This window comes from Malurus melanocephalus, unplaced genomic scaffold (assembly GCF_030028575.1).
Source record: "Malurus melanocephalus ecotype Western Australia unplaced genomic scaffold, MMel_1.1 scaffold_60, whole genome shotgun sequence".
Lineage (NCBI taxonomy): Eukaryota > Metazoa > Chordata > Aves > Passeriformes > Maluridae > Malurus > Malurus melanocephalus.
Window position 1 is genome coordinate 672,251 of NW_026623292.1, and position 18,863 is coordinate 691,113.

At 34.9% G+C, this 18,863-nt stretch overlaps 1 protein-coding gene across 12 annotated transcripts in view; it reads left to right on the plus strand.

Moving 5' to 3' along the window:
• The window catches only part of NRCAM (neuronal cell adhesion molecule), a 146,113-nt gene that overhangs the window by 103,139 nt on the left and 24,111 nt on the right, over positions 1–18,863 (plus strand). For 7 of the 12 annotated variants that reach the window (XM_057366124.1, XM_057366126.1, XM_057366129.1 and 4 more), the window contains exons 12-23: positions 706–817; positions 1,180–1,346; positions 1,430–1,577; positions 2,168–2,292; positions 4,998–5,099; positions 7,922–8,119; positions 8,232–8,302; positions 8,955–9,180; positions 9,475–9,590; positions 12,267–12,471; positions 12,623–12,745; positions 13,761–13,937. In XM_057366124.1, coding sequence (XP_057222107.1) covers positions 706–817; positions 1,180–1,346; positions 1,430–1,577; positions 2,168–2,292; positions 4,998–5,099; positions 7,922–8,119; positions 8,232–8,302; positions 8,955–9,180; positions 9,475–9,590; positions 12,267–12,471; positions 12,623–12,745; positions 13,761–13,937 — 1,770 coding nt within the window. Of the gene's footprint in view, positions 1–705; positions 818–1,179; positions 1,347–1,429; positions 1,578–2,167; positions 2,293–4,997; positions 5,100–7,921; positions 8,120–8,231; positions 8,303–8,954; positions 9,181–9,474; positions 9,591–12,266; positions 12,472–12,622; positions 12,746–13,760; positions 13,947–15,029; positions 15,066–18,863 lie in introns of all 12 variants that reach the window. The other 5 variants (XM_057366123.1, XM_057366131.1, XM_057366125.1 and 2 more) reach the window with 2 other exon arrangements.

Here is an 18,863-nt window from a genome sequence, read left to right on the forward strand (position 1 = left end):
TTTGTTTTGTTTTTTGTTTATGTAAGTCAATCAAACAGAAACCAGACAAAGAAGGCAGGAATTAGCATTGCATAAGTTAGGTCATTTCAATAAGTTTCATTGAGCCTAGATGTTTTGGATTAGGGGAATAGTTGCTGTTACAAGGTGATATGCATTTGTCCCAAAGGCCTCGCTAGCTGTGTTTTTGCTCACAAAATGTGGCCCCCCTGGTTCTTCTCGCTAAATTTAACAAAGCTAGTAGCAAAATCCTAGGCAGAATGGCCTCTAGCAACTCTCCTGCAGGAACTGGCAGATGTGTTGATTGACATTGTCTTTTAAAAGAAAGAAAATGTAGGTGTTGCACCAAAAATACATTTTAGCTTCTTTCTGCCTGCAGGTTTGTTTGGAATTACATAGTTCAGTCTGTTCCTGAGAGATTATCTTCTTGAAGTGTATACTGATTTAAATTTTCCAATTGAAATCATTGCCTTTGGTGCCCATCACTATTGCTTGCAACAGGCAAGAAACAGTTGTTTTTCACAAGATAATTTCCCTGCATGAACACTTCCTCAGGCTAGTGCCAGTAGAATRTATTTGAACCTAGACTGAGACCTGAAAGTATCTCCAAGAGGAATGTTTACATGTAATTCTTTAGGCTATTATTGATGTCTTTGTATTTGGTATTTGTATCTTTGTATCTACATGCAGATATCTTTGTCTTTTCAGCTGAGCCACCAAGAATTCTAACTCCTGCCAATAAACTGTATCAAGTCATCGCAGACAGTCCTGCATTGCTGGACTGTGCTTATTTTGGGTCGCCTAAGCCTGAAATTGAATGGTGAGCTCTAGTTGTGCTTAAGTTACAGAAGTTGAGTCAGTTATAACTATGGAAACAAACACCTAAAGCTTTAAAACTGTTTTAACTCTATTTACAATTTTAAAATAGTGTATTTTAAAATATATTCTGATTACAATTCGCTCATTGTATCAGCATATACAATTGTATATGTTAATTGTACATACTACATATGCTTAATGCAATAGCAGTAAGGTTAGGCCTACAGAGTCAAGTTTAAATTTCTTTGTCTCCTTYTGTCTTTATTTTCTAATGTGGCAGCCCTGAGTTTGTATTTTATTGTTAATAAAATCATACAGAATTTAGCTATGATGCTGGATAATAAAATTACTTTTTATATAAAGGTTTAGGGGAGTGAAAGGTAGCATCTTGCGTGGAAATGAATACGTTTTCCATGATAATGGAACCTTGGAAATTCCGGTGGCTCAGAAGGATAGTGCTGGTACATACACGTGTGTGGCAAGGAATGAATTAGGAAAGGTACAAAATGAGGTGCAGTTGGAAATTAAAGGTGAGAAATTAATCACTTTTTCATCATTGATTGGTACAGAATTTCAGACTTTCTAAATATCTAATTTTGATTTTAAATTTCAGATCCAACAATGATCATCAAACAGCCAGAATACAAAGTGATCCAGAGATATGGCCAGGTTTCTTTTGAATGTATAATAAAACATGACTCCACCTTATTACCAACGGTTATATGGTTGAAAGACAATGATGAGCTGCCAGATGATGAAAGGTAGGGACTAAATAGTTTTCCTTTATTTTTAGTTTTTTAGGTCCTTTTGTTTGCTCCTTTTCCTSGTCTTTGAAAGGAATGTTTTGACCTATTGACATTTTCCAAAGAAGACTGGTAAACTTCATGGTTATCCCATATTTGGTCACTAAAGGACCTACCTAGTATGATGAAAATATTAAGATAGAATTAAAAATATAATGTAAACATTTATACAAATTGTCCACACTGACCTTGTATGTTAAGTGTAAGGTAAAGATAATTGACTTAAGAAACCAAACAAATAAGAGAAGTCTATTTAGCTGTAGATCGCATATACTTAAAAGTTGTTTGAATATATTTGGAAAGAAAAACACGTTAGGGTAAACAGTTACAGTGGGAAGATGCTCAAAAGCAATGTAGAAAAAAGAAAATTTACATAGTCCCATAGCTTAACTTGGATAAATATAGCTGTTTAGTTATGTGCTGAAATACACAAGTATATGGGATTTGATAATGTTTTATTATCAAATAAAATATTTTATATTTTATCAAGCTTCTTATAASAGTGCCAGTTATTGAAAAATCAGTGGCTGAATCTATTGTATTTACAGGTTTCTAGTTGGTAAAGACAACTTGACCATTATGAATGTTACTGATAAAGATGATGGAACATACACTTGCATAGTTAATACTACTCTGGACAGTGTTTCAGCAAGTGCTGTGCTTACTGTTGTTGGTAAGAATACTCTCAAACTTTTACTGTTAAGTATGAAAACAGCATTAGATTTAAAGTGAAAAGTACAAACATAGTTTTGGTTTTAGGACAGGACAAAGAAAATGCCACCTCTGTGTAAATGTGTTTCAGTTTTTAAAAATGTAGTCTTGCCCTACAGTTTGCATTTGAATCAGCTATTTACAAAAGGGCTGAGTTGGTACGGATTCAATTTTGTGCTGTATAGTTTGTGCTTTTGACCACATCTGAGCTACTACAGTAAATTAAATTTTGCAGAGTATTTGAATATAAACATGCTAAAAGCATAGAATGGCTAGGGTAGGAAGGGACCTTAATGATCATCCCYCTGCCTTGGGCAGGGACACCTTTCACACAGCCTTTCTGGACAGCCTGTTCCAGTGCCTCACCATGCTCACAGTGAMAAATGTCTCACTGATATGTAGCATAAACCCACTCGACTTCAGCTATGGCCGTTCCCCCTTGTCCCATCACTSCACGCCCAGTGARGAGTYCCTCTCCCAGCTCTCTTGTAGCCCATTTACAAGCACTGGGAGGCTGCTCTAAGGTCTCCCCAGAGCATTCTCTTCTCCAGGCTGAATAACCCCAGCTCCCTCAGCCTGTTTTCATAGGAGMGGTGTTCCAGCCCTGTGATCAACATAGTGGCCGTCCTCTGGACTCATGCCAACAGGTCCATGTCTGCGTTGTATTGGGAGGATGTTATCTCAGAAAACTCTTTAACAACTAAATTATTCTTCAGAGGGACTGAGCATACTTGGTTGCATGACTTTTCAAGGATTATGTTTTTAATTTACTTCTCTGCTACGTATTTATGATTGCAGATTTTTGTCAAATATATTACTTTGCCCCTTCTCCGAAGTTTTTAAGTAGCTGTCCTGAATGATTCTTACCTGATTTGAAGCTGAGACTCAAAGTCCAGAATGTTTGTCTTTTAAAATTCTGTTGTGATCTTATGCCTATCTAGGAATGATGTAAGCCAAACAACTAGTACTTATTTAAAAGTTTTTATGTGATTACTTACTTTTTTTCTTGAGCTATCCTTGTTTAAAAAATGAATAAAATATTCAATAATACTTTTTAGCTTTTCAGTGAAAAAATACATTATATTTTTTTAAATTTACAATTTAATATAAATAAGTTAAGTTTTCTTTGTCTCTAATAACTATAGTCTTTAACTACCTACAGTATTCTGTTTCTTTGGCTACTAACTGATTAAATCCTTTATATTAATGTTCTTTTCAGCTGCTCCCCCAACACCAGCTATCATTTACGGTAAACTAATATGAAGTTCTCTTTCTACATCATCAGGCAGATATATTTCTCATTTGCCTATTGCCATTTTTTTGCCCATTTTTTTTCCCTTTTCCTCAGTGTGTGTCTGTCTGTGTCTGTTTGTGTGGTTTCATCCCATTTTACCAACTCCTTCATTACTGGAGTACTGGACTTTGGAATGATATAGTGTAGGCTGCTTTATATTTAGGGAATAAGTGATTTTCAGAGATAATTTAATTAAGGTTGGTTATCGTATGACAACATTTTTCTTAGAGTACACTTTGTAATAAAAATTGATTATATAATAAGTGAAATATCTAAAAGTTAAATCCAGCTGTTTGTTGAAAGGTAATTGACTATTAAAGACATTGCACCGATGTTTTGCACCAACAGGTTGCATGTTAACATTGGTTTKGCAGCTTTGTAAGCCTGGTGTATTTTATTTAATAGCTTATCTTCATTTTGCTCCACTCATAAGATGAATATGACCATTTTGACCAATTTGACTTAAAATTGATGAAATCAGCAAGATTTTAAAAATTAAAGTGGTAAATTAAAAAAAATCAGTCAGTCTCAAATAGTCTCAAATTTATAATCTCAAATTTAGTCTGAAATTTATAGTCTTAAATTTGATAGTATAGAGCCTTTAATTTGGTAGCATGTTTTCTRAATTTGGGGGTTCAAGTGCAACGTAATAAGCTAAAACACTTTTAAGTATAAGTTTAAGCACTTTTATGTAAATCTTATCAGTGAAAAAGATACAGTGAAAATGCTTATGAATTCTTACTCACTAGTCTTGATTTTTGTGTAACAAATCATTTAATGAATTCCCTTTGGGAATTTGGAATGGACAGTTACATCTTCATGCATTATAACAATGTATAATAACAGCTCGCATGATATTTCTGAATCATTTTAAAAGAAAGAAAATAACTTAGTAACCTGCAGTTTGTATCTGTTTGAAGAATACTTGTTTTGAATTCACATAAAATATTTGTAGTGGTTCTAGAAAAGCTTCTTTGATATGAATGTTTTTTTATTTTCCATGTTATATTAGATGTGTCTGTTACAATAGATAACCACCCATAATCATTCAAAGATAAGCAAAATATGCATTTCAAAATTCCTTGCATCTCATCACATTTTTATGTCACAGTGCACTCAGACKTAAGTTATTTATTAAAAATGAACACTGATTCTGGTTAATGTATAGAAGTTTCCAGGTTACATCAGTTGTCCATTTTTGTCTGTTCTGTGGCAATTGCATGCTAATGGTCATTAAGTCATGCTCACATAAGTGAATAGATCTGCCTTGCTGTATTTGTGGAATTCTTTTGATCAGAATGTGAGGATTTTTTTCAAATATGAAACTACATRTTCTGGTGTGGTTATTTACTTTGTGTTCATTTGATTTACAGCTCGGCCAAATCCACCCTTTGACTTGGAATTGACAGGCCAGCTAGAAAGAAGCATTGTGCTTTCCTGGTTACCAGGAGATGAAAACAACAGTCCCATTACAAGTATGTTTGCTTGTGTCTTCTTCACTACGCTGACAGCATTGTTTTAACTGTTCTCAAATTCCCAAGATTTATGGAATAAATTTTGTGTACAGCATGGAAAATGGTAAATTAATTATCTGCATTTGTCATTTTTTTACATTACATACCCTTAATGTCCTCTGCTGTAGAGCCAAGCAGGAAGACTTATTTACTGCCCAAAAGAGCTGGCCTTTTTTATTCAAAAATTAGTGCTAGATAATATAGAAGTTATATATACTGATAAGAGTATGTAGAGACCAGACTTGTTCGTTCATTTGTTTTATGCTTCTGAAGGAGAGAGCTACTAACATCTTGCAAGAACTTTTGTAATTGTATAAATTTGAARTAGCGTCAATACCACTATCGTCAGTGATTATCCATCCTTACTGGTACAGAAAGTAATTCTGCATGAAATTCTGGTTTTTTGTTTTGTTTTTTTTTCTAGTTCAGACATTTAAAAGAATAAACCATGTCCATAAAGTGAAAAAATTAAATAGATATAAGCTTTTGAGGTAGTAAATTGATCTTAAATGCTGTTATTCCTCCAAGGAGAACGTAATGAAAGACACTTGCAGAGAGTGTAGAGGGTGAATTTAGGAGCTGGGAACAAAGATATTAATGTTTTCCAAAAAATTATGGATCTGAAAGATTTGTTGGCATTACTTTTCCCCTATGAGCAATTTAATTACTTAATTGTTTATGCAGTGTGTTCTTAGATAATAACTGCCACAAGTTACCAAGACCAGTGGATGGACATGTTGTGTTTGGAATGAATTAGTTAGGATGACTTACTGGGTGTTGCTCTCTGATGCTGGTCAGTGCCAACACCGAAAACAAACCATCAGGACCAGGTATCTGGAAAAGAAGATTCGTGAAGAACAGAATTTCACAAGTTTCAGAGCACATCAAAGATTTTGACTGCATTTTAATGAAACACAAAGTGATTTTTCTGAAATGTTGCACTCTCAGACTTCTCTAATGTATATCAACTAGTAACATACTTAAAAATATAATCATAGAAAATTAATGTAAATAGTTGGATAGTATTATGATGTATTAATATACATATACTTTAATTAATATTTTCAATTTTTTTCCCACTGGAAGACACAAGTCCTTCTGTAGGGATGAGATCACACTATTTCAATACAGTTAATACTAGGCACTGTTGTCTTACGTAGATTTTTCTAGAACAAGAGATTGCATGCACTCTGATGCAGGAAACTGAACTCTTCTAACTAAATAATGCTGAGTTTAATTATAATGCAACTTATATTGCTGCATGGTCCTCCTAGAGCTGGCAAAATAAGGCATTTGCTTCCTAAGTAAGCCTATTTCTCTTGCTGTTGCTATCATTTCAAAGTGCAGATGAAGACTCAAGGATTCCACTTCATCAGGAGTGATCTGTTTGCACAATGGGATTGATAKGCTAGAATCTCTCTGAAAGCTCAGATAGGTTCTTTTCTTCCTTGAAGTTGCCTATAAATTACTCTGCTAGAGTTGCAGGCAGAAGGCTAGTGACCAGGGGAGCAAAAAACAACAGTGAAAACCTTTTTGGCATGTAGTATTTTCACCTTTTCAGCAAAGCTTTGGTCCAGAAGACATCCCACGCCCAGACCGGTATCGCTGAGCACACAACAGCAGCAGTAACTCAGACACTAATCTGGGCTCAATTCTTTCTCTTGCTACTTAAGTCAGAATGAAATCTGGCAGCCTTAAGTCCAGAAGGATGTGATTAGAACTACTTACCTATTTTATGTCTTGCTCCTTAAACTGTTGTGCATTTTTTTTCTGTGTGGTGCTGTAAGTATTCTTCTAAAAGAAATTTCAAGATGCCACTCAGAATTTCTTTAGTAGTGCAAACAGGATCTCTCTTGAGTCATATTCTGTCTCCTTGTCCCCACCTATAAMTGAGATAGAGCAAAATTCTTGTTACACAACACACAAATACTTGATGCTCAGGGCTCTATGGAATGTACTCTGTACATTCTTTCTCCAATTATTTACTGCATCCTAAAAATTCCTCTTAAGTCTTTCACAATTCATATCTCATATCTTACAGCAAGGTTTTTTGGCTGCTTCACATACGGAAAAAAAAGTCCTTTGGTCTTTGACAATGAATGTGATTTTCTTTTTGGAATTCTTCCAACCTGTTTATCCCTGAGGTTATATACTTTGTAGGGTCTTATCAGTAATCATCATAACATTCACACAGAGAACTCTCAAGAAATTTAGTTTCTGAACATACATTCCCTGACTTAATTTGAAGATAATGAAAAGTGCTTTCAAAAACCTTCCTCAAGTATAGGTTCTTGACTTTAAAGTTTTCCATTGTGCCAATTTCATTGGGGAAAATGGAATAGTCAGGGAGTTTTAAATTCATACAGGTATTGTATGCTGTCTGCTTGATACAACTAAGAACAATATATTAGGCAGTGAAATTTGAGTCAAAATTCCACTTCCTTGCTGTGATAGTTTGGGGTTTCCCATTAAATTGAAATCCAGTACCTGAGAGAGAGCTCCTGTAATAATGTATTACCTGAGAGATGGCTGCATTAGTGACAGTAGCAAATGTAAGTAAAAAGTAAGGGTTTATCTATTATATTTCTACTTATATTTCTACTTTGGATATCTGCATTCTAGATTTGTATTATGGTTTATGTATTTACATGTCAAGTTCCATGATTTTTAAAAGCACTGGTTGGTGGCAATCCCTTCTGTCTAGCTCATTCAGAAATGCCTACACTGGTGTGTGAAGCTGTTGTAAGTTTTGACATGAAGTTGGATCCAATTTCTGTTTGCAGACTTTATAATTGAATATGAAGATGCACTCCACGAGCCAGGAGTGTGGCATTACCAGACGGAAGTTCCTGGAACTCAGACAACAGTGCAGTTGAAGTTGTCTCCATATGTCAACTACTCGTTCCGTGTGATAGCTGTCAATAAGATTGGCAGAAGTCAGCCAAGTGAACCATCTGAGCAGTACCTGACAAAATCTGCAAGTAAATAATTAGTCCCACTTAGCAGTGATTGATTTTTGCTATGAATAGCATCGAATTTGCTTGGAATCACACAGCAGCCATTCTTGTTCATATGTAAATATTTTATTTTCAGGCCCTGATGAAAATCCTGCTAATGTACAAGGGATAGGCTCAGAACCTGATAATTTGGTAATAACATGGGAGGTAAGTTGGGTCTTTTTTCARGATTTCATTTGTTTTCAGGTCTGTGAGTAACATTTTTTTTGAGAAACATTGATAATACCCAATGCATTGCTTGCTTAAAATATTCTTAAAAAAGACCTAAATTCAGACATTTGCTCGTCTTCATTTTCATGAAAAAAGCTGAATGGTGGTTTTGTTTTTTTGTTTTTTTTTTTAAATGTGAAAATAATTAAGGGGGGGCATATTTTCCTGAGTGATTTTTCAAGCCAATAATTAAGCAATACTGTTGATTATGTTCTGCTGTCAGTTTAGGAAAACTTCAGTATGTAAATTAAGTTTTATTTCAAGTAGAGTCTAATTTTTAGAGTGAATTCTAATGTGAATTCTACTTCTACTGTCATCTTTTGTGATAAACTAATCATTGCACATTTTTCCACTAAAAAACTTCAATTGATGTTTTCTCTAACATGTTCTTACCATCATGACAGAAGTTCAAGGAGAGTTACGCAAAACCAATTTCCCCTCCCAGGCAAGAAATATTGCTTAGGCTTCTGTGTTGAAAAATACAGTGGTAAATTTTCAGTAACATTCTATAAAAGAATCAATGTATTTCTTTGTAAGTTCACATTTTCAGAGGCTTAATAATATTTAAAAGTATTTCTTTTCATTTCAGTCTTTAAAAGGTTTTCAGTCTAATGGACCAGGGCTTCAGTACAAAGTCAGCTGGCGCCAGAAAGATGTTGATGATGAATGGACATCTGTTATAGTTGCAAATGTATCTAAATATATTGTGTCTGGTACACCAACTTTTGTTCCATATGAAATAAAAGTGCAAGCTTTAAATGACTTGGGGTACGCACCAGAGCCATCAGAGGTGATTGGACATTCAGGGGAAGACTGTAAGTTTTGTAGTTTGACTCAATTATACTAATTAATATGAACTAAATGTGTAACCTAAACGGATATTTAAAATACTGAAATATTGACAAGGGGGATAGTAGTTATGTTTTTAATTGAAAGGAAGCAATTTGGAGATAATAAGGCTTCATAATACTCTGTAGTATTAATCCTGAAAATACAAGAACATTTTAACCAATTCCATTGAGTACAATGCAAAGACTCATTCTAAAAAAAACTATGTTTGTGTGGTTTTATAATTCTAACTAGGTGCTTGTTTAATCTTTTCCACACAGTGCCCATGGTTGCTCCAGGTAACGTGCAGGTTCATGTTATTAACAGCACATTAGCAAAGGTGCATTGGGACCCAGTTCCACTGAAAACTGTCCGAGGACACCTTCAGGGGTACAAAGTAAGTATGGTCAAAAGCATTCTCTTCCTTGTTTATTAAAGTAGATCACTATTCTTATATGAGATTGTATCCAGATTGAAGTAACTAAAATGTAAGAGGACTCTTGGTTTTCAGTGAGCTCCCAAGTTCTGCTGCCGAGGGCAAGAGCATTGATGCAATTCATACAGAGTTCAACAATGTTCCAGCCTTGTAGCCRTAGCTTCCTGTGATATTGTCCTTGAAGACATAAGGCATGAGTTTGCAATTAAGTTTGCACAGATTAAATGATAAAAAAASGGTAACATTTTACAGATCTTGTTCCAAAGTAATCAAAATATGTGAAGAACTGGTTTTTGTAGGAGTCTCTTCTAGGTCTAATGCTAARGTTACTCATCTTCTGCCTCAATATGATTAATCACATCATTCAGAATAACTGGCCACTTGCTAGCATAAAAGGGGTTCTGTGTCTTTTTGGAGGCAGGGAAAAAGCTCAGTGTAAAAGCTCAACTTAAGGACAGATGAAATGGCAGAAGATTTGAAGTGCCCATATGTTTGAAGGAAGCATTTTGTAAGGCAGTGTGCTGCCTTTGGTCGTAACTGAAAAGGCTGTGTTGGAGAAAGAAGACTGCAATTAATAGAGAAGGAGAGACAGAAGCATTTCAAGAGTAGAAACTGGTGTCCTTGGGGGATAGGGAAAAGTTGATTCAGTAAAGATATACTGACATCGTATGTAACAATAGAAGAAAATAAAAAATAATCCTTTCTTTGCTCCTCTGCAAGTATTCCTATAAGTATGTTCTGTGAAAACACACTGCTTAGACCAGATTAGGTTGCTTTGTAAGACAGATTAATTTGAACTACTTCTGTTCAAATGAAAGGAGGTAAAAGTATTTGAAAAATTAAAACAGTAAAGAGTATTTGAAGGAGAATGAATGTACACCATACATATAGAATTGAGCATTCAAAAACATTGAGCTTCAGTGCTCTACAGCTGTTTACCATATGAATGTGAGYTCCTGCTATGTGGATATCTAGGCAAGGCCTGATAAATCCTAAGACCTGCTGGATAGCTATAATTATATTATATTATAGCCATGATTATAGTATTATTATAATGCTTCCAATACAAACTGAAAACTGTGAATGCATGCGGAGCATGTTTAAGTGTCTTCATCACTGCCATAACCTACAAAGCACATGACTAGCTCTTTGTAAGCACAGCAGCAAAATCTTACTAGCACACTCAGCCTTTGCTAATTAATAAAATTATTTCRGTCAGTAGCCCAATATACAGTGTTGCCATCTGTTGGGGACAGATTTCTTAGTAAAGATTGGGGTACTTCTAGGAAGAGTCATGTCTTGAAGGCAAATGTCTGAACAAAGCAAGAAGACATGTAACTAGGCAGCAGTCTACAGCACATTATTCATATTTTGCTTTTGTATTAATCTAGCTATTACACTATATACTATGGTACTATAAAGCTTTTCAAACCTAAGAAACAATAAAAAAATGTGATGCACTCTTGTTTATTATAGCATTTTAGTTTCAGTACCAATAGTACCAACACTTCAAGGTTTCGTTAGCTTATAAATGGCTTTCTACACTAGTTGGTAGGATGAGAGCTGTAGTATGACAGCTGATGATACTGAAAAACATTAACTCAAATGGTGTAAAACATAYGGGCATTTAAAAGTGATTAGAGTGAAATAGTATGTTGAAAGGTGGTGTTAGTGTAACATTGCTTTATAGCTATCTAGCTAAGCTTTGCAACTCTTAGCAGCTCCTTTTTTTTTTTTAAATTCCTTTGTGAAATCCCAGATTCTTTGATTGAAGAGATGTTTTGCAGTTGGCCTTAATAGAACCAGATTTTTATTCATTTACATTTCTTAATAATCTTTAGCTTGTRATCACAAGTGCATGAAAATGATGCTGTGAAAAAGAAACAATTATGCATTTGAAGGTGGCAATCCTAGGAATAACACAAGTCTTTGGAGGGGCAACTATTAATATCGTTGGAGTTATCATGGGAGAGAGACTGTGTAGTGAAGAGAGTGCAGTCAGCATACCTCTGAGGCTCACACGTAGTTTCTCAGAAACTCAGTCAGCTCAATGAACATCAGAATCAGCTTTCTGCCTGATCAAATTGKCACATAATTGGAGGAACAGTCATCCTATGCCTGGGTGGAGATCATTCCAAACCTCTAACCTTAGTAATTTCAGGACTTGTCTGTTTTTCCAGCCCTGTCAAATCTTTGGGTTTCTTCCCCATTTAAAGGTATGTACTTGTCTCTCAAGTCAAGGAATAGCATGGCCAGGGATGTGACCTAATAAGGAGGCRAAGTCCAAATGTGCTTTGGAAGGCCTGTAGACATCTTGCTGAAAGAATGGATAACATCTGCCTCTGAGATAGACTGGATAACAGGAGAATGATCACATACCAATGCAGTTCCAAACCAGAATTTGCACTGAACTGGCTTTGAGCATTAGCAGAACTGGCAGGTGGCTGTCTGCACCCAGTTGTGTTTCTGGACAAAGTCTGTTTCTAGAGCAGGAAAGCGTTACACTGTGTCTCACCTGAGCTTATGAAAATCGCTGTTAGTCCTACCTATTCATGTACACTCATGGAAAAGCTTAGAGTTTATAAAATCAGAACAGCTAAGCACTCACTGTAGATTTTTTTTTTTGTGTGTGTTTAGGTTTACTACTGGAAAGTGCAGAGTCTATTCAGAAGGAGTAGACGACACRTAGAAAAAAAGATCTTGACTTTCAGGGGAAACAAGACTTTTGGAATGTTACCAGGGCTGGAGCCCTTTAGTTCTTACAAGCTGAATGTTAGAGTTGTTAATGGTAAAGGAGAAGGACCAGCAAGCCCAGACAAAGCATTTAAGACCCCTGAAGGAGGTATGAAATGAAAAACCTATATATTAAATGTGGTTTGCTTAGACTTCATAAAATAATAATCTGTCAATACAGGTACATTCTTTTGAATTAATAATTCATGACCTGTTTTAAGTTAATCTACTTTCTGTTTACTCTGTGTTGTTTTTAAAAGTTCCTAGCTCACCCTCCTTTCTGAAGATTACTAATCCAACATTGGACTCTCTGACTCTGGAGTGGGGCTCACCTACCCATCCAAATGGTGTTTTGACATCATATACACTGAAGTTTCAGCCAAGTAAGATAAATATGAATATATTTTGGGGGTTGGGTTTTTKATCTTTAAGGCCCTTTCCAACCCAAACCATTCTATGATTCTGTGATATAACTCAGGCAATATATCTACCAAATAGTAATCCATTTATGAAGAAAAAATTATGTTTCATTTGTAATGTACAAAGTACATGATTGCATTGTAGATGTCGAGTTTGAAAAAGACTAATGTATTTTGATAATATAGATAACTTATCTGGAAAATTTCYCTTGTTCATGTAGAAGGTTAACATTTTTTCCATTACTTTTATTTCTTGAAACTGTACTTCACAGAAAAATGGAGGTGAAGTCCTACAWATAAGTGGCATCTAAATTAAACACAAATGCTACTCACAAATTCTATATTCTAACTGCAGAGAAAATATTATTAGAAATAAATCAAAATATATCCAATTATATTGTTGGCTGCTTTTCTGATTTTCATGGTATTATAATCCTAAAAATAAAAATTCATAAATGTTCCATTTACTCATATCAGAGCTTTAAATCACTTGTTTAGGATCCGGCTGCTTACTTAGCCCAGACATTTGTAAKCAGTGACACTGGAAATGTAAAAGTTTCACATGCATGGAACAAATAAAGGAAGGCATTTTCTTGCACTTACCAAATTCTGCTATTCTTTGGCATTAGACACAGGTAGTTTCAGTATTTTCTTTTCCTAAGCATACTGAACTTAGAGTTTCAGAAGTTTTCAGTGATCAGTGCTTGAAATCTGTGTAAGTTCAGATGATTTGATGTGAACTCATTTGCCTTGGATTATTACAAGATATTTATTACAATGGAACTTGACCTTAAAAAACTTGCTGGTGTTTCCTATCTCCCAGTTGGATTTTGCACAAAGGTGATTTTCTTTTGAAAGTGTAGATGCAGCAGACAAGCAAAACAAATGCATACAAACGAAAAAAAAAGCCTTTTTTAACACAATGACAATGTACTAAATTTTCCTATTTTTTTTGTTTTTCTTTTTTTTGTAACAACAGTCAACAACACACACGAATTGGGTCCCTTGGTAGAGATAAGAATTCCTGCCAACGAGAGCAGCTTGATACTAAAAAATTTAAATTACAGCACACGGTACAAGTTTTACTTTAATGCACAAACTTCAGTTGGATCAGGAAGTCAGATAACTGAGGAAGCAGTAACAATTATGGATGAAGGTAAGATGGGTATGTATAAGGAAAATCCATTGAGTTTAAAAACCACTACAGATTGTGTTAAGCATCTATATCTAAATATTGCTATTGCTTCCTTCCACTAAGGAAAGAGGGCCTAGTGATTTTTTTCTAGCGATTTCTTAACTGTATTATACATTATGAAAACATTTTCAATGATTTTAAAGAAAATACATGCAAARGTTTTCTACTGAAGTGGGAGCCCGAAAAGAGGTGTAAAGCTTGTTCTTTTAATATCAACTCACAAGCTCTAAGACAGTTATTGGCCTTTCTGGGCTTCAAGTTTCACGTAACTTTACATTTTTAATGGTCTTTGTCTGTTCACTTATTCTGCATCATTGACTAGCTTTGCTCACAGAGAAAAATACTGGGATGATGCAGGCTTATTATTAGAGGAAGTTATTTCTTTTTTGAAGTATGCAATAGCTTCTGTGAAATTGAAATTTCTTTCACAGAACTGGCAAAAACTGTAAATCTGTTGAAATAAATTTGTCATCTATGGCCCCAAGTTACTGGTAACTTTGTATAGTATTAAAAAAAGGATATTGTTACATCCTATTGTTACTTTTAATTTTTATGTTTATAGCCATTCTAGAGCTTTGTTAAAGTTGTTTTTAATTAAATATGGATGTTCAATAAAATAAGAATAATTTAAAGCCAACAGGAAATTTGGAACTTTTTTWATCATTTTGATCATCTTAATATTAAGTATTTTGGTACTATCTTTTCAAATATTTTTATGCTCAATAAAATTATGGTTTATTTGAATTGCCATCGATGAGTTGGTATTCAGTGTGATTTCTCTGTGAGAGTATTAAGATTAAATATGAACTGCATCTATTTTAAATCTTGAATCCTACAGAGCATGAGCAATAAAATTTTGTAAATGCATGTACATTAATTTTTGTCTTGTAGTAGTCTGTCAGTGTTTGGCATAARTCTCTTGTTTCTAATTTATTTGAACTAATACATTTTATCTAGTCTGCATGCTTTTTATAATGAAATTATATATGTATGTTTCCTTTGGTGTTGTATCTAATTATATAGTGTTCCTATTCTTGTTTTCCTCCATTAAAGCTGGTATTCTCCGTCCTGCTGTAGGTGCAGGCAAAGGTAAAATGAAACTGCATGATTTCTTAATGTGTGGATTTTGCAGTGTTGCAAATGGGGAAATTGCAGTGGTAAGGAGAGAAAATCTTGGACTACACATTTTTGTACAGTGCTGGAAGAAAACAGTTGTGGGTTATTTGTGTTTGTTKTGTTTTGTTTTTTTTTTTAAGGAATCTAGAATGCTTATTAATACCTTTCATCTGTTTATTTTGCCACATAGTTCCAGGGGAATTCATTAGCTTTGCTTCAGCAAAGTCTAATTATTTCTGAACATTTAACATATGTATGTCACTGTCATAAATATTCAGGATCCAGGTGCACTAGCACTGATTAGCTGGAGTAGAAAAACCAGCACTTTTGCAAAGGAGATTCTTTTACTGCTTCTGCCATGTTCATTTTTTATTTTAAAAAGTATCTGCATTCATGTTCTTGCTGCAGATTAATGCTGCCCATTTGATCACATTTACTTCATTTGCAATCCAACTGTGCATAGGAGACAGATGACTGACAGTACCCTCTGTCTACCTCTTAGTTTGAGTATCAAACTGAGTATCAAATAGGATTGAATATACAGGCAAATGTTTTCCCACTGGTTTAGGTTCACACATTTTGTGAGTGAATACTTGAGGATATTTCAGTGAGTAGAAGCTAGTATCATCCTTATTTGTGAATTCAGTGATATTTAGTTCTTTATGATGCAGTTTTGCACACAGTTTTAATGAATTTTGATACCCTCATTGTCAGAAGCAAAGGCTGTCCTGAGGACTGTTAGATAGCTCAAACTCAGAAATATGTCTATACAGAGGTGTCATTTAATCACAGAGGTGTCATTAACACTAATGAACACCTGTGCTTCAGACTATCAGACCATAAACATCACAAATCAAAATCTGTACATGAACTACCCAACATTTTTTTATAAACTCGGAAGAGACAGCATAAATTGTTTTACATATAATTTCTCTTCCTTTGATTATTACATGTAATTTCTCTTCACTTGATAACAGCCATAAGAAAGAAATCAATTCACTCAGTCTGGTATAAATCAGACAATATAAAAATATATGTTTGCCTGTATTAGGGCATATATAGTATATATTTATATAAATATATAAAAGTGTACTCTAATATCAGATGTATTGTTGATAAGTGTGAATTTGTGGAATTATTTTAATGACAGGTCTTGCTTACAATTTTAGTCTAGTCGTAGCTAAGATGTCAGCACAGATTGGAACAATCAAAAAGGCTTCAGTCCTGGACATGCACAGCAGAAATGTAAATTAAGTTCTCATTATTTATAGCTGACTCTAAAAGCTCATGCAAGGAAAAATGGGTTCTCTGTGTGAAACTGAGGTCTCTAATTATAGCTGTATCACAGTCTGTGGCTATCAAAAAGCATCTTATTTGTAAGATCAGCTGGAGCAGCTCACATTTCAGAGCTGTCATCTCAGACTGAAAACTAAGCAGATGTCTTTGTTTGGTTCCATGTTGTTTATAGTTTCAAAGTTTTCACGTATTCCTGCAGCTTCTAGCTCTTACAATTGCAAAGAAAACTTTGGACCTGCAAACAGGAGGGAATTAAAGCCATGACATCTGTTAGGACATCTGAGTTGCTGCAGGACTGAGATGAATGTTCTCAGTGGTTACTTAAATTACCCTGTTAACTGCTTCGCTACTGCTGAGGGACCACGAGTAAGGAAAAGGAGGATCATAGTATCAAGTGCCAAATTAGCTGGTTCTCCTGAATGGATGGATTTGGAAGATAGAAGTGCTCAGCCCACTCAAAGAGAAGCTGTACCCAGCAGTGAACTTTCCTTCCTCTATTAAATGCAGGAGGGCCTATATGTCTATACAATTCTTATTAGTTTGGACCCAAAGCCAGAAAAAATTTAGATATTCCCAACCTTTTTGTGGTCTATCAAAAACATATCAGGTTTTTAATTCTGAAGAGCAGAACTTACCAGGAAAATGTAATTATCCTCTTTCTTTCAGTTTGAACACACTGGTCCTGGAAGTTAAGCAGACAGTAGGTCCCAGATTCAGCCAGCCTAAACTGCAGAACTGAAATTTCTGCATTTGGTGTTTTCTTCTGCATAACTGCCCCTGAAGACCTGCAGCTTGGCCACTCACAAACATTAGACACAAGATCCTGGAGGAATTCAAATAATTTAAACCTTAGTGAGCTGTGCCACGTGKGACATATATTTCACTTCTCAGAGTAAAACTAAAGTGCAGAGGGATATATTGCTGTGGTAAATCTAAGGGTCTTAATAGACTCAGTACTTCTACTGTCGTGAGCCTACATGAGTAAATCCTGAGAAATGTTATTTACTAGATGAAAAAGCTATCCTGTTAGAGTTGGTACTCCTATTTGACTTGCACTATCGTTTKTCCTTTCTAATACTATGATGTAATGAATTACAATTGATCAAATTATGGTATTACAAAGAAAAAAGAATTTTTTTTCTTAGCAATCTGTATTCTAAATGTATYTGAAAACTTCATATGTTAAACGTATACAAATATAATACATATAATTCGTATGTATTATACCTAATGTTAGATAGTCAATATGCACTGGTATTGCCATTTATAGATTGGCATCTAACCACGGGCATGAGGTAATAGAGGTGGGAGAAAAATGGGGGAATAATACAATTTCATATAAGACAATGATAGTAGCACCTGGAAAGTGACTCAGGTGATCRCAGGAGTAAAATCTTTTCCGTCCTTTTCCATTAGAAGTTTTAAATAACTGCCCTGTAGAGGAAGGAAGAGAATTCCAGTTTGACCAGTGGTAGAAATGAAAGTGGTTGGTTAAAATAAGGAGTCACATAAGTGCATGTTTTTTTGTAAGCTGWAGTGTAGGGAGTCATGGCATGGCATGTCAGCCTCATTTCACAAGCCTTCTCCTTTCACTTTTGAGTTTCTTTTTGATTTTGTAAATGCTTATATTTGAAAGCAAGGTCTTGTAATCTTGTAATCATTTCTTGCATGCACTGGTAACTGGTAACCTTGAAATGCAATTAAAATAAGTTTGTGAGATCACAGTAATGTTTAAYTGTACCTAGTGTCTCCCGTCACTGGTACTCAATCTGGTCTGTCTTGTTCATGTGAAGTTCACATCTCAAGTACTGCTGACAAATAGTAATGCCTTCTGTTACAAGGGAGAAAAAAACCCTTGGGGTTTGAAACTATTCTTTTGGGGTTTTTGGCTGAATTACCAATATGCAACTCTTCACTGTAGGCTAGAAATCAGTCTCAACTGAGTTGATATTTCTGATCTCTTTGTAGAAGATCATCTGAGTTTTCTTTGTTCTGTACAAAATGCTGTTCTTTAAATCATTTTCTCTGCCCACCATCTTCTTTCCCTCCCTCTTGAATTATTTCACATAATGTCTCCATATTGTTTGCTAACGATTTCAAGCTGCTTTTTCAGTCAAGTTAAGTGTAGTATTTTTGTATTGCTCCTTCAGTCATTCTCCCCCTGTGGACTTCTCCATTTTGTATCTGTGTGATCCTTTCAGTACAGCCTGCTATGCAGAACCACTGTTTTGTTCTTTTTTAAGTTCACCGGGAACAATGCTGATGCTTTACATGCTASACTGGAGAAAGTGATTATTATCACTGCCCAGAAATTCCTCAAATACCTTTTGCTTTGTAGGTATCATGTACAATCCATGCCACACTCAATGCTTATCAATGACTTGATTGTTTGCATTTCTTCTTTGAGTTCTGTATTTCTTACACTACAGAAATGCTCTTGCAATTGGCCTTAATAATCCCAGAAGTGACTAATGA